At 43.3% G+C, this 19,106-nt stretch overlaps 1 protein-coding gene across 6 annotated transcripts in view; it reads right to left on the reverse strand.

Annotated features, from left to right (window-relative positions):
- The window catches only part of KMT2C (lysine methyltransferase 2C), a 312,840-nt gene that overhangs the window by 187,751 nt on the left and 105,983 nt on the right, over window positions 1–19,106 (reverse strand). For all 6 annotated transcript variants that reach the window (XM_073581565.1, XM_073581564.1, XM_073581563.1 and 3 more), the window contains exons 5-6: window positions 9,432–9,577; window positions 9,248–9,357 (exon numbers count right to left, since the gene is read on the reverse strand). In XM_073581565.1, the coding sequence (XP_073437666.1) occupies window positions 9,248–9,357; window positions 9,432–9,577 (256 nt within the window). The remainder of the gene's footprint in view (window positions 1–9,247; window positions 9,358–9,431; window positions 9,578–19,106) is intronic.

The raw sequence follows: 19,106 nt of genomic DNA on the forward strand, positions 1-19,106 counted from the left end.
ATGCAGGTTGGATCTTAAGTAAACCTAAAGGCCCCGTCACACAGACAGCTTCACCAGCGATCAGCACAGCGATGCGGAGCGCCCGGCATCGCTGGCCATCCCTGTAAAAAATAGAATCAAAATAAAAAATATAGTTATTCTCACCTTCCGACGTCCCGTTCAGCCATCCTGCCTCTCACCACGCTCCGGTACCAGTGATCCTTTGCGAGAATGACCGCGAGATGTCACGGTCTCGAGGGATAACAAAGTCTCGCGGTCATTCGTGCAAAGGATCACTGGGACCGGAGCGTGGAGAGAGGCAGGATGGCTGAACGGGACATCGGAAGGTGAGAATAACTCTATTTTTTATTTTTTGTATTATTTTTTTACACCTGATCGCTGGTCTCCCACCTGTCACACACAGCAATGCGTGCTGGCCAGCGGGAGACCAGCGACCAAAGAAATGTCCAGAGGTTTCTTCCAGCGATCAGCGATACCGGCAGGGGGGCCGCTCGCTGATCGCTGTCACACACAGCGATCTCGCTGGTGAGATCGCTGTTTCATCACAAAAGTTGTGACTCAGCAGCGATCTCGCTACCAATATCGCTTAGTGTGACGGGGCCTTAAGGCCAGACAGCAGATTGCTAAAGGTAAATGTAAAGCAATCATCCTATCAATCACCTCTATATCTCAAGGTCTCCTAGGCCCATTGTTTGGATGAGGATAACAGACCCAGGGGAGCAGTCACCACAGGAGTGTCACATGCAAGCCAGGTGAGGGGGAACAGCCTGAGTAGACACCCCCACCAATGCAATGGGGGGGGGGGGGCGCCTTGGTGTACGGTGGACTGATGAGAAAAGATTGCCATTGTTGGCTGGAGGGGCACCCATGAACTACGGTCGTGATATCCATCGTCTGGAGGAACATAGGCTGTGACTGCATACTGTATTGGCTGGAGATACCAAAAGCTGTGGGCCAACCAAAGTTGGGAGACAGTGGGTATTGCTACAGAACTCAGATTGGGAACTTGTGGACTGAGGACATTGTATTTTGGCCTTCAACGTGGATTTGCTGCATAACTGTGGATGGAAGTAATAAATTGAACTGCATCGTTATCCAGCCCAAGTGTACCTAGAATAAGTAATGATAAATTTTGCACTGCAGATAAAGTAATATCGCTACATATCCGCTAGATAAATGAATGCCAATGACTCTACATCAGTAATATTCTCTGCAGTGATTTCTTTGCAGAACAGATTTGGCACATGATTATAAAAACATCTGTAACACTGTGCACATTAAAAGGCACTTCTCCCTGAAAAGTTTTTATCTTCGTTACATATTGATGTCATCGTGTTATACAAGACTGTGTACTTACAATTGCTCATTTTGCCTTTCTACCCAGCTAATTCTTCTCTTTTCTATTAGGTCTATGACATCACATGATTAAAATACGACTAGATGAATCCTTTTAAGAAAAAGGTAAAAACAGGAGGTCAATTATTCCGGAATGAGTCATTAAGTCATCGCAAAAGTCCTTGGCAGGGGGATGATAGAGCAGCTGGGTCAGGAATTGAGGAGGAGACTGATAGATGCAGGGACAAGAAACTTCCTCTATTTCTACATAGAGCAGAGAAAACAGAAGAATGTAATGGGTACAAAGGCAAAATGAGCAATTCATAGAATCGTTGAGTTGGAAGGGACCTCCTGGGCCATCTGGTCCAACCCCCTGCTCAAGGCAGGATTCGCTAAATCATCCCAGACAGATGTCTGTCCAGCCTCTGTTTGAAGACTCCTATTGACGTTGAACTCACCACCTCTCGTGGCAGCCTGTTCCACTCATTCATCACTCTGTCAAAAAGGTTTTTCTAATATCTAATCTGTGTCTCCTCCCATTCAGTTTCATCCCATTGCTTCTAGTCTTTCCTTGTGCAAATGAGAATAAAGTTGATCCTTCTACAATGTGACAGCCCTTGAGATATTTGTAGACAGTTATTAAGTCTCCTCTCAGTTTTCTCTTCTGCAAGATAAACATTCCTAAATCCTGCAACCTTTCCTCACAAGTCAGGGTTTGCAGACCGGTCACCATTCTGGTCGCTCTTTTCTAAACTTGCTCCAGTTTGTTGTCTTTTTTAAAATGTGGCACCCAAAACTGGACACAGTATTCCAGATGAGGTCTGACCAAAGAGGAGTAGAGGGCAATAATGACTTCACGTGATCTAGACTGTATGCTTCTGTTAATACATCCTAGAATTGCATTTGCCTTTTATGCTGCTGCATCACACTGTTGAATCATATTCAGTCTGTGATCTATTAGTATACCCAAGTCTTTTTCACATGTGCTGTTGCTTAGCTCTATTCCTCCCATTCTGTAAATGCTTTTATCATTTTTATTGCCCAGATGTAGTACTTTGCATTTTTCCCTGTTAAAAACCATTCTGTTAGTTGCTGGCCACTACAAGTTTATTTATATCTTTTTGAATCCTCTCTCTCTCTTCTCTAGTATTAGCTATCCCTCCAAGCTTTGCGTCATCAGCAAATTAAATCAGTTTACCCTCAATTCCTTCATCTAAATAGTTGATAAAGATGTTGAACAATAACAGGGCCCAGGACAGAGCCCTGTGGTACCCCACTTGAGACATTCTTCCAACGGGATGTGCAGCCACTTACGACCACTCTTTGGGTCCGATCACTAAGCCAGTTATGAATCCACAGTGTATGTACACAGTGCTATATAATGTGATTATTGCAATATATTGAGGATACACATTTTGATGGGAGGAGTGCTTCTTTCATTTATAGTTATCCCCATCAGTGTGAACCTGACAGCTAAAATATATGTTATGTCAGCCTAAAACAGCTGTTTTCTTAATGCTTGTAAACTGCTCATCTGTTCCCCTACCTATTCTATTCACAATAAGCGGCTGCCTTAGCAAATCCTGGAACTTAATGATTTGGGAAGCAGGCATACTTTCTTGAGAGTTCTGGGTATTGTTAAAATCTGCTTGCAGACGTGTTTTTCTACAGCAGCTGGCAACGCTTTAGGAGTTTGCCATAAGTAAGGAAACACATGAAGGCAGCCATATACAGCCAGCACAACTATGCAACGCTTACTGTAATAGTCTTCCAAGAGCACAAACCATAAGCGGCATCAATAGACACTAATTATAATCTGGAATGGAATAACGAATTTGGAAATGTGAAAATAGAAAGGACAAAAAAAAAAAAATAAATAATCTCCGGAATTAGCCACAAGTAGTAGCTCTCTGACATACTATGAACTCATGCAGAAACTACAGAGATGAAATGTTGGGACAAGTGTTCCTCACTTTAATTCACCTGTGTGTCAAATAGTACTGGGTGAAGGAGAGGATTCTGCTTTCGTACACTTGTTCTTTTGTCCTCGCCCAAGCACAGTTTGAGATACAGTTAGGTCCATATATATTTGGACAGAGACAACATTTATCTAATTTTGGTTCTAGATATTACCACAATGAATTTTAAACAAAAAATTCAGATGCAGTTGAAGTTCAGACTTTCAGCTTTCATTTGAGGGTATCCACATTAAAATTGGATGAATGGATTAAGGGTATGTGCAGACGTTGCGGATTCTGCTGCGTTGTACAGTACCATTATATCCTATGGGAAATGGAAACCGCAGTGCAGACGGTGCAGATTTTTCCACACGGATTTGCTGCGGTTTCTAATCCGCAGAAAGAATTCACATGTCAATTCTTTCTGCGGATTCTGATGTGGTTTACCATCTCCTCCATTGTAGAGGTGATAAACCGCAGGGCAAAATCGCAGGCTAAACCGCAGATAAACCGCAGGTCTTTTGACCTGCGGATTTTGCTAAATCCGCAGTAGAATCCGCAGCGTGTGCACACACCCTAGGAGTTTCAGCTCCTTAACATGTGCCATCCTGTTTTTTAAAGGGACCAAAAGTAATTGGACAATTGACTCCAAGGCTATTTCATGGACAGGTGTGGGCAATCCCTTCGTTATGCCATTCTCAATTAAGCAGATAAAAGGCCTGGAGTTGATTTGAGGTGTGGTGCTTGCATTTGGAAGGTTTTGCTGTGAAGGAAACATGCGGTCAAAGGAGCTCTCCATGCAGGTGAAACAAGCCATCCTTAAGCTGCAAAAACAGAAAAAACCTATCCGAGAAATTGCTACAACATTAGGAGTGGCAAAATCTACAGTTTGGTACATCCTGAGAAAGAAAGCACTGGTGAAATCAATGCAAAAAGACCTGGGCGCCCACGGAAGACAACAGTGGTGGATGATCGCAGAATAATCTCTATGGTGAAGAGAAACCCCTTCACAACAGCCAACCAAGTGAACAACACTCTCCAGCAGATAGGCGTATCAATATCCAAATCTACCATAAAGAGAAGACTGCATGAAAGTAAATACAGAGGGTTCACTGCACGGTGCAAGCCACTCATAAGCATCAAGAATAAAAAGGCTAGACTGGACTTTGCTAAAAAAAACATCTAAAAAAAGCCAGCACAGTTCTGGAAGAACATTCTTTGGACGGAGGAAACCAAGATCAACCTCTACCAGAATGATGGAAAGAGAAAAGTATGGCGAAGGCGTGGTACAGATCATGATCCAAAGCATACCACATCATCTGTAAAACACGGCGGAGACTATGTGATGGCTTGGGCAAGCATGGCTGCCAGTGGCACTGGGTCACTAGTGTTTATTGATGATGTGACACAGGACAGAAGCAGCCGAATGAATTCTGAGGTATTCAGAGCCATACTGTGTTCTCAGATCCAGCCAAATGCAGCCAAACTGATTGGTCGTCGTTTCATACTACAGATGGATAATGACCCAAAACATAAAGCCAAAGCAACCCAGGAGTTCATTAAAGCAAAGAAGTGGAATATTCTTGAATGGCCAAGTCAGTCACCTGATCTCAACTCAATTGAGCATGCATTTCACTTGTTAAAGACTAAACTTCAGACAGAAAGGCCCACAAACAAACAGCAACTGAAAACTACCGCAGTGAAGGCCTGGCAGAGCATCAAAAAGGAGGAAACACAGCATCTGGTGATGTCCATGAGTTCAAGACTTCAGGCAGGCATTGCCCACAAAGGGTTTTCAACCAAGTACTAGAAATGAACATTTTATTTACAATTATTTAATCTGTCCAATTACTTTTGGTCCCTTTAAAAACAGGGTGGCACATGTTAAGGAGCGGAAACTCCTAAACCCTTCATCCAATTCCAATGTGGATACCCTCAAATGAAAGCTGAAAGTCTGAACTTCAACTGCATCTGAATTGTTTTGTTTAAAATTAATTGTGGTAATATCTAGAACCAAAATTAGAAAAATGTTGTCTCTGTCGAAATATATATGGACCTAACTGTAATAAGGACAGTTAAAGAGGTTGTCCACTACTTTTACATTGGTGACTTATCCTCAAGATAGGTCATCATTAGTGATGACGAACTCTTATCGAATCATGCTCGGGTATTATCCGAGTATCTTGTGTATGCTCATATATTATGGATGAGTCCCTGCGGGTGCATGATTTGCGGCTGTTAGACAGCCTGAACACGTGGAGACTGAGTAACAAACAGGTGGGCAGCACAGTGGCTCAGTGGTTAGCACTACAGCCTAGCAGCACTGGAGTCCTGGGTTCAAATCCCACCAAGGACAACATCTGCAAGGAGTTTGTATGTTCTCCCCATGTTTGCGTGGGTTTCGTCTGGGTTCTCCAGTTTCCTTGCACATTTCAAAGACATCCTGATAGGGTATTTAGTTTGCGAGCCCCATCGGGGACAGCGATCATAATGCGTGCAAACTAAAGCGTTGTGGAATATGTTGGCGCTATATAAAAATAAAGATTATTGTTGAGTCAGCTGCAAGAATTTGGAACTTAATATATACGAGCACGCCCAAGATACTCTCATAACACCCGAGCGTGCTTGGATAAGACGTTATCAGAGCACGTTCGCTCATCACTAGTCATCAAGTCGGTGGGTGTCAGACACTGGCACTCCTGCTAGATCAGCGGCTATCCTCGCCAAGTGATATAAAACAGTGTACAGAGAGTTCGCTGCATGGGTGCCGGGCAGATCAGCAGCTCTTTTTGCAGGGAATAGAAATTGATCTGCAGGACCCGGCAGCAGCCACTACAGAGTCTATAGAGTTGTGCTTTTCAGTCCTGTTTAATATCCGGCCATCACCAGAAGCAAGAACAGATGAGGTGCCAGGTGTCGGACACCACCAATCTGATAGGACATCAATAGAAAAGTAATGGACATCCTATTAACCATAAAAGGGTCATCCGGTGCCTATAAGTTCAGCATCAGGGAATGGTGACATTTTATGCATATGTAACACTTGCTGTGTAAACATTCTAATAATTGGAAAAAGAAATGTGCCTGATACCGCACCGCCATGTGAAAGTGTCCTACTATATAATACTAAGAAAAATAATGTATAAGACATGGCTCGGTTACAGGTTAATCTATACAAATTGTAAGACTGGAAGAGCAAATTCAGGAAATTATATATAACAATGTTACACAGGCTTTCATAGGTAATAACAGAGGGATATCAAAGGGGGTCTGACGACTGGGAACCCCTATTCAGAGCCAGAGCATCTTCCATTTCAAAAAGTAGAAATTATTTAAAAAAGTTTTTACTTTTCCAGATTTTAAACACTAGGGGGAACAGTTGCCCACATTTGACATGAAAAATCAAGTGTAATTCTAGCTTGCATTATGACTGCTGTAAAAGTGGGCGGGACCTGCTTGCATGTGTCTGATGTTACTCCTCCCCTCAACTTATGGGTGTTTGCAAAAAGAGAGGGGGAGGCTACAGGATAGCGTCGCGGTATTGGTAATTGCAATGTGATACTGACACTAAGGCCGGGATCACACATGCGAGAAACTCGGACGAGTCTCGCATGCTAATACCCGGCATTGACGCCGATACTCGGGTGCGGAGTGTGCGGCTGCATGTATTTCTATGCAGCCGCATGCTCCGCTCCCGAGTGCAGGTGGCAGTGACAAGTATTAAGATGCGAGACTCGTCCGAGTTTCTCGCATGTGTGATCCCGGCCTTAAACCGCATCACAGAGGAATGCTGGCCGGACTGAGTCTACCTTACCCGGTAATTGAGGTGTAAATTGAAACAGCGACCCTCCCTGAAGTGCATAAGTGAATAAACGCAATTGCTCTATTGGTTTTTGTGGTTCACTTTGTGGTAAAAATGATTAGATAACGTTATTCTCCAGGTCGGTACGATTATGGCTATACCAAACTAGTATACTTTTTTTTTATTATAGCGTAAAAAAAATTCTAATGTTGGCATATAAAAAAGGGTTGTGGTGCAATATTTAGAGACCCGTATTCTTTTTATTTTTCCGTTGATGGAGATATGAGAATTGCTTTTTTGCGTGGCGAGCATACCTGTTTATTGATACCAATTTGTGATGCATACAATGTTTTTATCGCTTTTTATTGCATTTATTTTAGGCAGGTGTAGCGACTGACAAAAAAAAGCAATTCTTACAGCTCGATTCCGTTTATGGAGTTTCCAGTAGATTTTAATTAATTTTATGTTTTCATTGAGTGGACTTTTATGGATGTGGCAGTATTAATGTTTACTTTGAAAAAAAAAAAAAAAAGCTAAAGTGTGGTATGGTGACCGGAACCGGCACTAGGTGAAAGGCACAAACTACAACCCCCCTTAAATACTTCCTCCTGCCACTGTAAGAGTACCGTATGGTCACACAATGGATACCTCAACATATGTGAAAAACAGAAGTCATTCTCACCAGAGCAGCATCAGTTTTCCTTGTATGTGGGAAGTGAAAAAAAAAAAAATAAAATAAAAAGTTTCTCCACCTTGTCCTGTCAGTCTGGGAAAATTCAAGTGCGGTCTGATTTTTTTTTTTTTCATGGACCCATGGACTTTCCTTGCCGAGACCAGAACAAAATGGGACATTTCTCAGATGTTATTTATGTGGACCACTCAGTCCAAGGAAGAAAAAAAAAATAACTGACATGTGCACAGTGACCTAGAATATCTTGGGTAAAAACCCCAAATTGCACTCATACAAGAAAGTATGTAGTGTGCACAAGCCCTTAGCTAAATCTGTTCCTGGGAAGGCTGAGTCATCAGGAAAGCTGTTCCTAGGAAAGTTTACTACCCAGCGTTCCCAGAAAAAGCTACAACTAGCAGCAGCTGAGGATCCTAATACCATACTAAGAAGCATTAGAGAGGTTAGGGGCGAATAAAGGGTTGGGGAAGTTTGCATTCCTTCCTCCTCAACACCTGCCCAGGTCACCATTCGCTGACCCTTAGGCCGGGATCACACATGCGAGAAACTTGGATGAGTCTCACATCTTAATATCCTGCGCTGCCACCGGCACTCGGGAGCGGAGCGTGAGGCAGCATAGAAATACATGCAGCCGCACGCTCCGCTCCTGAGTGCCGGCGGCCGCTGGGCTCTGATTACCGTAATTGCCAGTGAATGGCGACAGAAGGTCGGGGAACCAGGAGTTCAGCCAGTGACCTGCTCTCGCCGCTGGATGAAATTACCACCGTAGCCTTGCTGGCTGGACTTGTTTTCACAGCTCACGTGCAATTACTGTGATCAGAGTGCTGCAGCCAACAAAGATTTGACTGCTCCGATCTGATCACAGTAAGCAGCGGGGACAGCGGGAAATCGTAGCCCAGTGCACGGCATTGGTCTACAATAAGATGTCGCTGGGCTCCACCTACAGGGGGTTTGCACAGGTCACAGCAGGGACCGCTGCAAGCACAAGAGTTATGGGTGAACGCTGGCCGAAGTCTCTTATGGAATTTCTGCTGTCAGTGTTGTGCTTTGACACAACAGCAACTAAAATTGGCAACCCCACATGGCAAAAGTAATAATAATAAAAAACTAAAATATTACAACAATCTGAGATGAAAACCAGATCAGTCCTTATATATTGCAGATTCTGTCCAAATAAATCAATGAATGTCCACCCATTTCAAAAGCCATCTTATCCTGCACGCAATCAAGATACATGAAAAAAAAAAAAACATGCAAGGGGGTCCTCTGCATCTATCATCCCTCTGAATAAACTAATCACTTCCATTACACCTGTGGACTGACATGACCATTTAGATGCCATCCCAGAAAATCGGGGAAAGACAAAAGGTTTAAAAAGTCAGTATGTTTTAATTACAAACCAAAAGTGATGCAAAAAAAATGCACATAATATGTAAAGCCAAATTCTAGTCACCAATAACTTACTTCTGTGCTCCCTGAGATGACCGCTTTGTCCACGTTGACCAAACCCTGATCTTCAGAGTGGTGCACGCCTGGTGTCCATTCTGCACAGCGCTGATGAGCCCAGCAATGACCTGGGGGAGAAAATATTGCTGAGCACGGGCCGTAATGTGAATGATCCACAAGACATTAAACTAAATAATCTTACCTGTAGGCTCAAACAAGAACTGGACGTGGCGGTCATCAGGAAGGCCAACTTGAGACAGTTCATCCCAGAATTTGCTGCCCTGCTCCTCAGATGCCGTTTGGGTGCTTACACTTGTATAGGTGACATTGTGTAGTGGGGATTTTACTCTGTTGGAAAGAAGAGATAGAAGTAATAATGCTGCGCAGCTCTGTACTATAGGAAGACATGGGAAAAAGCAGCAGAGCCTGACAAGAACAGGAAAATAATTTAATATATTATAATATAATCAATTAAAAATATAAATATATATATTCATCTGGTGTTATTCACACATGGATTTATTCAGGAGAACTGATAATTATACCAAGCCTCATGTTAAAATGTTCTTGTTGTCATCATGGGTCAGGACTAGGGTTGATCGAATAGCTTTGGATAAGAGCTTATCCAAATAGCTATAGCACTTACCAAATAGCTGCATCGGGAACCCGGATACCTTGAGCGCTCCCGATAATCCGCAGTTCAGCGCTGCAGCTGCATGTGTCTCGGCTGTGTCACAGTCACAACACATACATGGAGAGCCTGTTTATTGGGCTCTCCATACATGTGTTACCATGAAACACATGTGCCGAACAGCTGATCATCGGGAGCTCTCCAGGTATCCGGGTTCCCGATGCAGCTATTTGGTAAGTGCTATAGCTATTCGGATAAAGCTATTAGATCAACCCTAGTCAGGACATGTATAGCTGCAGTACGTTTCATTTATACCTATGTACCAGCATATGGTAGAGGAATAAAAAAAAACAAAAAAAACATATCTACGGTAAGTCCATATCCAGAATAGAAAGAATACATCTCATCGACCGGCACAAGGACAACTCAGAAAATTCTGAAAGGGCACATACACTTCCAATAGTCATCAGCCTTTAAAAATGGAGAAAAGGGAGAGGAGGAGAATGCAGCTGCAGATTTGATTTGTGAAAAGGGAAGGCGCTCAAGCTTTGGGTATGTTCACATTACGTATTTTGTTGGTTGGAAACCCAAAGTGTATGCCTTGAAATTCATAGATATCCAAGGCTGACCCTTGGATCTGCACTTTGTAATGCTGAGAGTCTGCAAGAGGATTATCCCCATTCAATAGGGCTAATCCGAATGTGGCTATATCTCCTGGTTTCTGGACAAAAACCACTTACACAAATGACATCACTTACTAAAGCCATGTTCAAACCAGCAGCCATATGAACAGCAACCCAGATTTCCCATTTAAAACACTAGGAGGTGGTTTTTGTGCACTGCAATCAATGTGTAAATAGCGGTGTGCAAGCGTACTATTAAGTGTGCCGAGCACAGCACTGACATCAAATCAGGAAAAATCCATCCATCAGCAGGCATGCAGAGAGAATATGGACTTTAAGGCCTGTGACTGACTAAGAACGCACAACAATCCTTACTTAGCATCTCTAACTTGCTTTCAGAAAATAATAATTTCACCTTGAATGTAGAAATCCCCATCTGCAAATAGCAAGTCTACATGGCCCATGTTACCAGAAAGAGAAGGGAGATCCTGAGTGAGAAGCAGAGAGGGGGCAAAATTGCCTTTTAGCAGTGTTTTATCACTCCCCAGTGCTGTTCAGAGTGCACAGTTACACTGCTCAGTACTGATGTTTTATGTGCACCATGCTGCTGAACATGTGCTAGACACGGGAGTACCTAATATCTCAGCATATAAGAGACACCATGGTAGTCAGCTTCCTCTCACCAGCTCAGAGAAATCCAAAAATTAAGGACATAGCTCTTGCAGAGAGGAGAACTGGTGAAAAATGCAGGATACGAGTCCCACAAAGGTCAGAAATTGGGTTGTTGCTCTTGTATATACACAACGGACATTGAAATGTGAAGACGTCTTTCTGCCTCCTTGAGGATGTGGAGTGTGTAGTGGGGAGAGTTCACCTGCTGTGAGCCTGCAAGAGATTTGTGGTGGTCTTCGGAGGATCTCCCTGTGTGAGGATATTAAACCCTCATCAGTACGATTACAGGATTCAAGGCCCGACTAGTCTGGAGGAATCAAACACCCACATCCAGCCTAATACTCTTTGTATATGCTAAGCCTGACTTAAAACAAAGAAAAATGCTTGTGTGTCACATGAAGGACTATGTCTTTAAATAAAAGCTAGTTTCCTCTATTAAAACACTGTGGTGGTACTAGGTGTAAGGGGCGGTCTGACAGGTTCTCTTTCATTACGGTATGAAATAGCCAAACCTTTGGCAGGAGACTTTAATTTTCAGAAACTCCAGAGATAGAAGAGGCAACAGCAATGACAGAAGGCAATAACACAAAAAAATCCAACTTAGACATTGCTGTTCTGTCAGAGGCTGCTGAGTGACGTCATTATCTGGGTCCATCAGCTCCGATCACAGACTCTGCTGATGCTTATAAAGGCCTCAGTACATGCTTATGGTCCTCATACACGGTGAAGAAAAGTCAACCAAACACGCCAATTTGGGCAGCAGCTCGGACATGTGTATAGAGACCCCCAACAAAGCTCACTGGCAGCAACTTTAGATGCCGAAACGCTTTAGATTAGTGCTCTACACCATTTTCTGGTCCAAAATCCAAACAATTAGATTCATTGAAAGGTCACAATAACATGTAAATGCATATCAGACGTATACACCATGATTGTATGATATTTCTTTTAGGTTCCAATACGAGGACCCCACCTACCAGGAAAATGGGGGTCTCCTTTCTGGAGTGTGAACCATGAAGGAGGTCAGGAGGCACCACACACATGCAATACCATCTTCATTGTAGCTTTTGGAACCAGCCAGGCTTTACATATTCCCCATGATCTACAAAAGATGGAGCCACATTTATGCACAACCATCTCTTGGGGTCCATTTATATAGATTAACTGGCGGTGAGATATGACTGACGATTTGTAAACCTATTTGGTGGTTTTATTGCATTTTTACAGAGGCAGACCAATGTCAACGATGCACACTTAAAGGATCTAAATGAGATGGCTCCATGCACAGAGGCTGCCATGGCTCCCGACAGCGAGTCATTTCTACAGATGACGATACCACCAAGAACAAAGATCTTTTGCGCTATAGAAAAGATTATTTCAACCAAATACAAGCACTTTTCTTGTTCATCAGGTTATCAACAACCTGTTTACTCAGAAAGATACCATGAAAAAAGCGGTTTTACAATTGTTCGTTCATGATTATCGCTCAGTGTAAATGCAGCTTTACTCTTTGGACTACTGAAGTGAAGTCCCAAAGATGTCTGGGTGTCACATAGTAGGTCATCCAGTGCTGCATGTGACCCCACTGGTGACTGTTGTGCCCCTCAACCTTAGATAAGTGTCCACTGAAAACCTGTTGTTCCCGACCCCTTCCATACACATGCATGCTCCACTCGCTGTCAGACACCTTTGAGGGCAGCTCATCTCATAACACACAAATGGGCCAAGTGATTAAATTTAGTGTCTGATCCTACACTTTCCAGACCAAAAAAAAAACAAAAGTCAGGCGGCCTCATGCACAAGTAATGGATTAGACTAGAGGTCTCAAACACACGGTCAGCAGGCCACATGCGAACCCTGAGGTTACACCATGTGACCCACAGCCACCGGAGCTTCCTGTGATGAACACGGCCCAGTACATGGGTCGCAGATGCCAGTGCTTCATTTCAGCTGAATGTGCAGGATCAAGAGGTGGCTGTTCGCCAAAAGAGCATGGTTATGGGAGAAAGATTTTTTTTAAGGTATATGTGAAGACCTGCAACATTGCGGACACTTGCTCTGAGAAGATGACCAGAATGGGTACATTTGCTACATGAAGGTGACCAGTATGGGTATATTTGCTACAACAAGGTGACCAGTATGGGTATATTTTCTACAACAAGGTGACCAGTATGGGTATATTTGCTACAACAAGGTGACCAGTATGGGTATATTTGCTACAACAAGGTGACCAGTATGGGTATATTTGCTACAACAAGGTGACCAGTATGGGTATATTTGCTACAACAAGGTGACCAGTATGGGTATATTTGCTACAACAAGGTGACCAGTATGGGTATATTTGCTACAACAAGGTGACCAGTATGGGTATATTTGCTACAACAAGGTGACCAGTATGGGTATATTTGCTACAACAAGGTGACCAGAATGGGTATATTTGCTACAACAAGGTGACCAGAATGGGTATATTTGCTACAACAAGGTGACCAGAATGGTGACATTGCTACATGAAGGTGACCAGGAAGGAGATATTGCTACCTCAAGGGAATCAGTATGGGGACATTGATAAAACAAAGCAACCAGCATGGGGATATTGCTATATGAAGGTGACCAGCTATAAAAGTGTACAATAACCTATACGACGGAATGACAAATGTATATATTGCCAAAAATGATAAAAACCTGTATGGAAAAAAAAACCGCTATCACTGAAAAAAGTTCTCATCCTGCAAAGAATGCAGCCCGCCAAATACTAATTTTTTGTCTATGTGCGGCCCATATACCCAGCAGAGTTTGAGACCCCTGGATTATACAAACTTTTCTCTGAGTATTATGGGGAGGGACCTTTATCCATCTCTTCCTTAAAACACATGCACGCTCAGCTCCAAACCTCACACTAAATAAATACACTTTCAAAGTCTTAATTTCATTAACTGGGCACTAGTATGGAACCAAGCAAATCAAAAGCCGGAATAAAAATGCCATCCAGCATTGCCTATATTTCTTGTTGTGGAAAACGATAAAGACCCCGGGGGATGAGACAGCCTCCCCCCCGTCCCCACCATTTCCAACATATTTTTAAAGCAATAGAAACGAACACATGGGCCATGCACATACAGTGAACAAGTCGGTAGGACACCAGCAGTTTTCCTGACAAGCAAAATACGAAAGATTTGGGATGTTTTCATTTTTCATTGGTGATTAAACAATATTAAATTATATATATTATATTAAAGCTGCTGAATCTAAACCTTTGACTGTACCGATATGTCTTGGCACCTAAAGGGTAAAGCCTAAACAAAAATAGGTGCTCCACATAAGACTGCGGAGATGCTATCCTCTTTGCAATTGCTGTCTTCTACTTCCCTTCTGATCATGGCTCTGGCATGATGCCAGCTGTGCCCGCCAATCAGATGTGTGCCGCACAACAGAGGCTCAGTGCTGGGTCTTGGCCACTGTCCACAGCGGAGCTTGGAGAGATTACATCAGCAGCACACGGGGACACTACACTTGTTCCAAGATAAATCAATTTGGCTCTTTTCAGAGAGGCTCCAGGAAGCTCTTGGGATGAGAGGCAGCCGCAGAAAGCGCTCAGTCCAAAAACGTGCCGGGGCCTCCGTGCTCATAATTAGGCCGAAACCATGGTGAGCAGCGCATGCAAATCCAACAGCTAACCTAGAGACGGATTTTATCAGTACGTTTATTATTCACTGTATGTTAGGGTCCTCTGTCAAAACCTGCCCCTACTAAGGCCGTAATACACAGAGTGGTCCCTATATGGCTAGCGAGAGCTGTGTAATTATATGGGGGCTTTATAACGACAGCAGTAAGCGGCCAGCAGCGCTGGTGGCACCACAGACTAGTAAAGGCCCAAAACAATGGCAGACGGTAACACACTTTCTTTTATTAAGACCTCACAGTGCCAATATGAAAGCGCAATTTGCCAATATACTTTGAGTGAATTTCTCACCGTTTTTAATGTCCGTTTTTTGACATTCAATAGAAACCTTCAGTGATCACTTCCAACAGATACAAATCAGTCCTTTTCAGATCATGGACAAATCCAAGGGGAGAAGCAACATGTGAACGTGGTTGCAGAAACCCCATGTACAAGGTGGGCCATTTATAAAGTTGGATCCAAAAATGGCCGACTTGGTCACCACCCATCTTGAAAAGTTTTCCCCCTCCCATATACTAATGTGCCACAAACAGGAAGTTGATATCACCAACCATTCCCATTTCATTAAGATGTATCCATATAAATGGCCCATCCTGTACATGCATTAGAGGGGATTTTAAAGTGGACAACCTGCACCAAAATCCATACAAAATTTTTTTTCTTTTATTTAAGGCGATTTTTTTGCTGGTTATTTAAGCAAATTAAATGCTTTTTTTTTTTTTTTTTTACAGTACAAGAAAAACAGATTTCAGAAACCTTGTGCACAAGCTTGTTTTTTTTCCTGAATTAGAGAACTGCAGCACTTTTTAAACCTACAGTACTGTCGATTCTTTCAGTGTTTTATACCCATAGAAATCAATGAAAAAGTGATTTAAAACAATGCTGCCCCAAAAAAAGTGCAACAAATGTTTGTTTTGCGGCATTTTTCATAGTGTTTTGCTGACTAAAATCAAGTGAAACATGTATAGTAGACAAATCCCACATATAATCCTGACCAAATAAAGGCTATGGAGAAAAAAAAAAAACTGTGAAAGCAAAGCGGGCATTCTGAACGTGTTTCTACTGCCAAGAGAGCAAGTTTTAGCTCTGTGTGTGAACATGGTCTAAAAGATTTTACTCTGAAAAATGAGTGCATTCAGTGCAAAACACACCTAGAACAGTGCACATTGCTGTGTTCAATGCCTTTCTATTCAGTTCATTCTGCTGCACCTTTGTCCCCTGGTTTCCAAGACCACACTGCAATAAGTGACAAGTCACTTCTAGGAGTGAATTCCAGGTGCATCAGTCTAAGGCTGGTTTCAGATTTGCGGATGTCAGAGCTGCGGAGGACTGCGTAGTTCCTCCGTGAAGCTCCACCCACTGCCACACCTCCCCAGCTTAGCTCCGCCTACGTCTGCATGCGGCCTGCGTACCTATCTTTAACATTGGGTACGCAGGCCATTCTGATGTATGCGGATGCATCCGCTTGTGTCGTTTTGACGCTGCAACGACCTGCGTCGAACGCAGCGTGTTGCATTTTGTTGCGGTCGCATCGTCAAAACGGCGCATGTGGACGCATCCGTATACATCAGCACAGCCTGCGTACCCAATGTTAAAGATAGGTACGCAGGCCGCATGCAGACATAGGCGGAGCTGACCGGAGCTTTATGGAGGAACTACGCAGTCCTCCGCAGCTCTGACATTCGCAAATCTGAACCTAGCCTAAAGGGGGTTTTACACATAGCGATATCGCTAGCAATATCGCTAAAACGTCACTGGTTTTGTGATGTTATAGCGATATTGCTAGCGATATCGCTATGTGTGATACTTACCTCCGACCGGCTCCCCCGCTGTCCATCGCTGATCGCACGAGATTGGGCGGCTCCATTTCTCGTCGTCTGCTTCCTGCTGGGCTTCCTGCTGTGTGAGACGAGCGACGCTGGACGCGGGCGGGAGGATGTCAAGATCGCTGTGTGTGAAAGGCGAGTATCGTCCGCTGCGTCGCTGCTGCATCGCTGTGAGATCTTTCTGTGTGAAAGCTCACTAGCGATCATTTAGCGATGCACCAGCGATCCTGACCGGGTCGTATCGCTGGTGCATCGCTAAATGTAAAAGGGCCTTAAGGCTATGGGCACACAGCTTTTTATACAGTTTTTCACAGATTCCATGCCACCTAAAATCAACATTAAAAAAAATGCTTTAATTATGTTAGCATCCAGCTTTCAATTGATTTGAATGAGAAAGTGCACCTCTAAATTTTTTTTTTTTTTTTTAAAGTAAAAAAGTGTCCTGTCAGTTGTTTGGCACAGGTTAGGCTGGTTTCACACTTGCGTTTTTTCGCGCTGGATTTTAGCGCTAAAAAACGCATGCTTTTTTTCCCCTATATTTTGCATGGGATGCGCTTATGTGCGCATACACATGCGTTTGTATGCGTTTTTCCGCGCATGCGCTTTTTTGCGGTATGCGCTCGGGCGCACAAAATGCATCCTGTTGCATTTTTTGGGCGTCCGACTTGCCTCAAAAAAACGGATGCGCGCGCAATGCGTTTTTTTTACAGCAAGACACCCATTATAAGTCTATGGGTGCGCATATGTGCGCATTGGCATGCTTATGTATGCGTTTTTTTGCGCATGCGTTTTTTTTTTTTTACCATTAGTTGGACAATGGAATTTAGGGGTTTGGGTTAGAGTTAGGGTTAGTTAAGGTGGTTTAGGGCTAGGGTTAGCTAGGGTTTAGGGTTAGGGTTTGGGTTAGGGTTAGTAGGGTTTGGTTAAGGGTTAGGGTTAGTATGGTTTGGTTAAGGGTTAGGGTTAGGGTCAGGGTTAGGGTCAGGGTATGGTATGGTCAAGGGTTAGGGTCAGGGTTAGGATCAGGGTTAGGGTTAGTAAAGTCATGGTTTGGGTTAGTGTGAGGGGCCACCTAATGTTGGAAAAAACCGCAAACGCGGTAAAAACGCACTAAAAACGCATAAAAACGCATAAAAACGCATAAAAACGCTGCGTTTTTTTCATGCATGCTCATAAAAATGCTTGAAAAAAACGCAGCATTGGTATGCGTTTGTATGCGTTTTTTCAATGCGTTTTTTTGCGGGAAAAACGCGCTGCAAAAAAAAGCAAGTGTGAAAGTAGCCTTATGCATGCAAAACTGCTTTTTTTTTTGCAAAGCCTGGGCAGGGGAAACGATGCAATAATACACCCTATATTATAGATTTAAAAAACAAACATGCTCAAAAAAAAATTGGATGAAAAACAATGTTTTCTTACAAAACTTTTGTACAATCCCCAACATGCGTTATGTATTTTTAATGGTCAAGACCTGGAACATGTTGGTACTGATAAAAGTAGGATTAGGTTATAAATCTGAGGTCCCCCGCCTTTCTGACTGATATCCAAATTGAGCTATGAAAGAGGGTCGCAGCCACATCCAGGCTCCCGCCCAACTCACAGCAGTGACACCTAAAGACCCCATTACCGATATAATGACAGCCAAAGCTTTTCTACTGAGATCACAGTAAGGAACGAAGGGTTTCCAATCATACCCCCATTCAGATCTGCTTTGTGCAGGCATGCACAAAAAAAGAACCATCTATAAAATATAGTCTAATAGCCGTTAGATACACATGGGACAACACTGAAGAAATGACACTTTGATGCCATGTAAATCAGTGTACAGCTTGTATATCAGTGTAAGTTTGGTGTGCCTTCTAAATAACTCAACACAGCCATTAATGTCTAAACCACTGGCAACAAAATGAGAACACACTAAGTGAAAATGGCCAAATTGTGACCAAAATGTCAATATTTTCCGTGACCACCACTATTTTTAAGCACTGCCTTAACTCTCTTGGGCATGGAGTTCACTAGAGGATGCTTGTCCAGTCCAGCACTTTTACCCTCAGTTCCTTTAACAAGGCAGTCCGGTTGTCTTGGAGGTGTGTTTGGGGTCGTTATGTTGGAATACTGCCCTGCGGCCCAGAAGAGAAGGGATCATGCTCTACTTCAGCATGTCACAGTACATGTTGGCATTCATGGTCCCCTCAATGAACTGTAGTGTCTCACAGCTGGCAGCACGCTTACAGCCAAACCATGACACTTCCACCACCATGCTTGACTGTAGGCACAACACACTTGCCTTTGTCCTCCTCGCCTGGTTGCCGCCACACACGCGCATGACATCATCTGAACCGAATAAGTTTATCTTGGTCTCAATCAGACCAAAGGACATGGCTCCAGTAATCCATGTCCTTAGTCTGCTTGTCTTCAGCAAACTCTTTGCGGGCTTTCTTGTGCATCA

Source organism: Dendrobates tinctorius, unplaced genomic scaffold (assembly GCF_039654945.1).
Source record: "Dendrobates tinctorius isolate UK_male_01 unplaced genomic scaffold, ASM3965494v1 ptg000070l, whole genome shotgun sequence".
Lineage (NCBI taxonomy): Eukaryota > Metazoa > Chordata > Amphibia > Anura > Dendrobatidae > Dendrobates > Dendrobates tinctorius.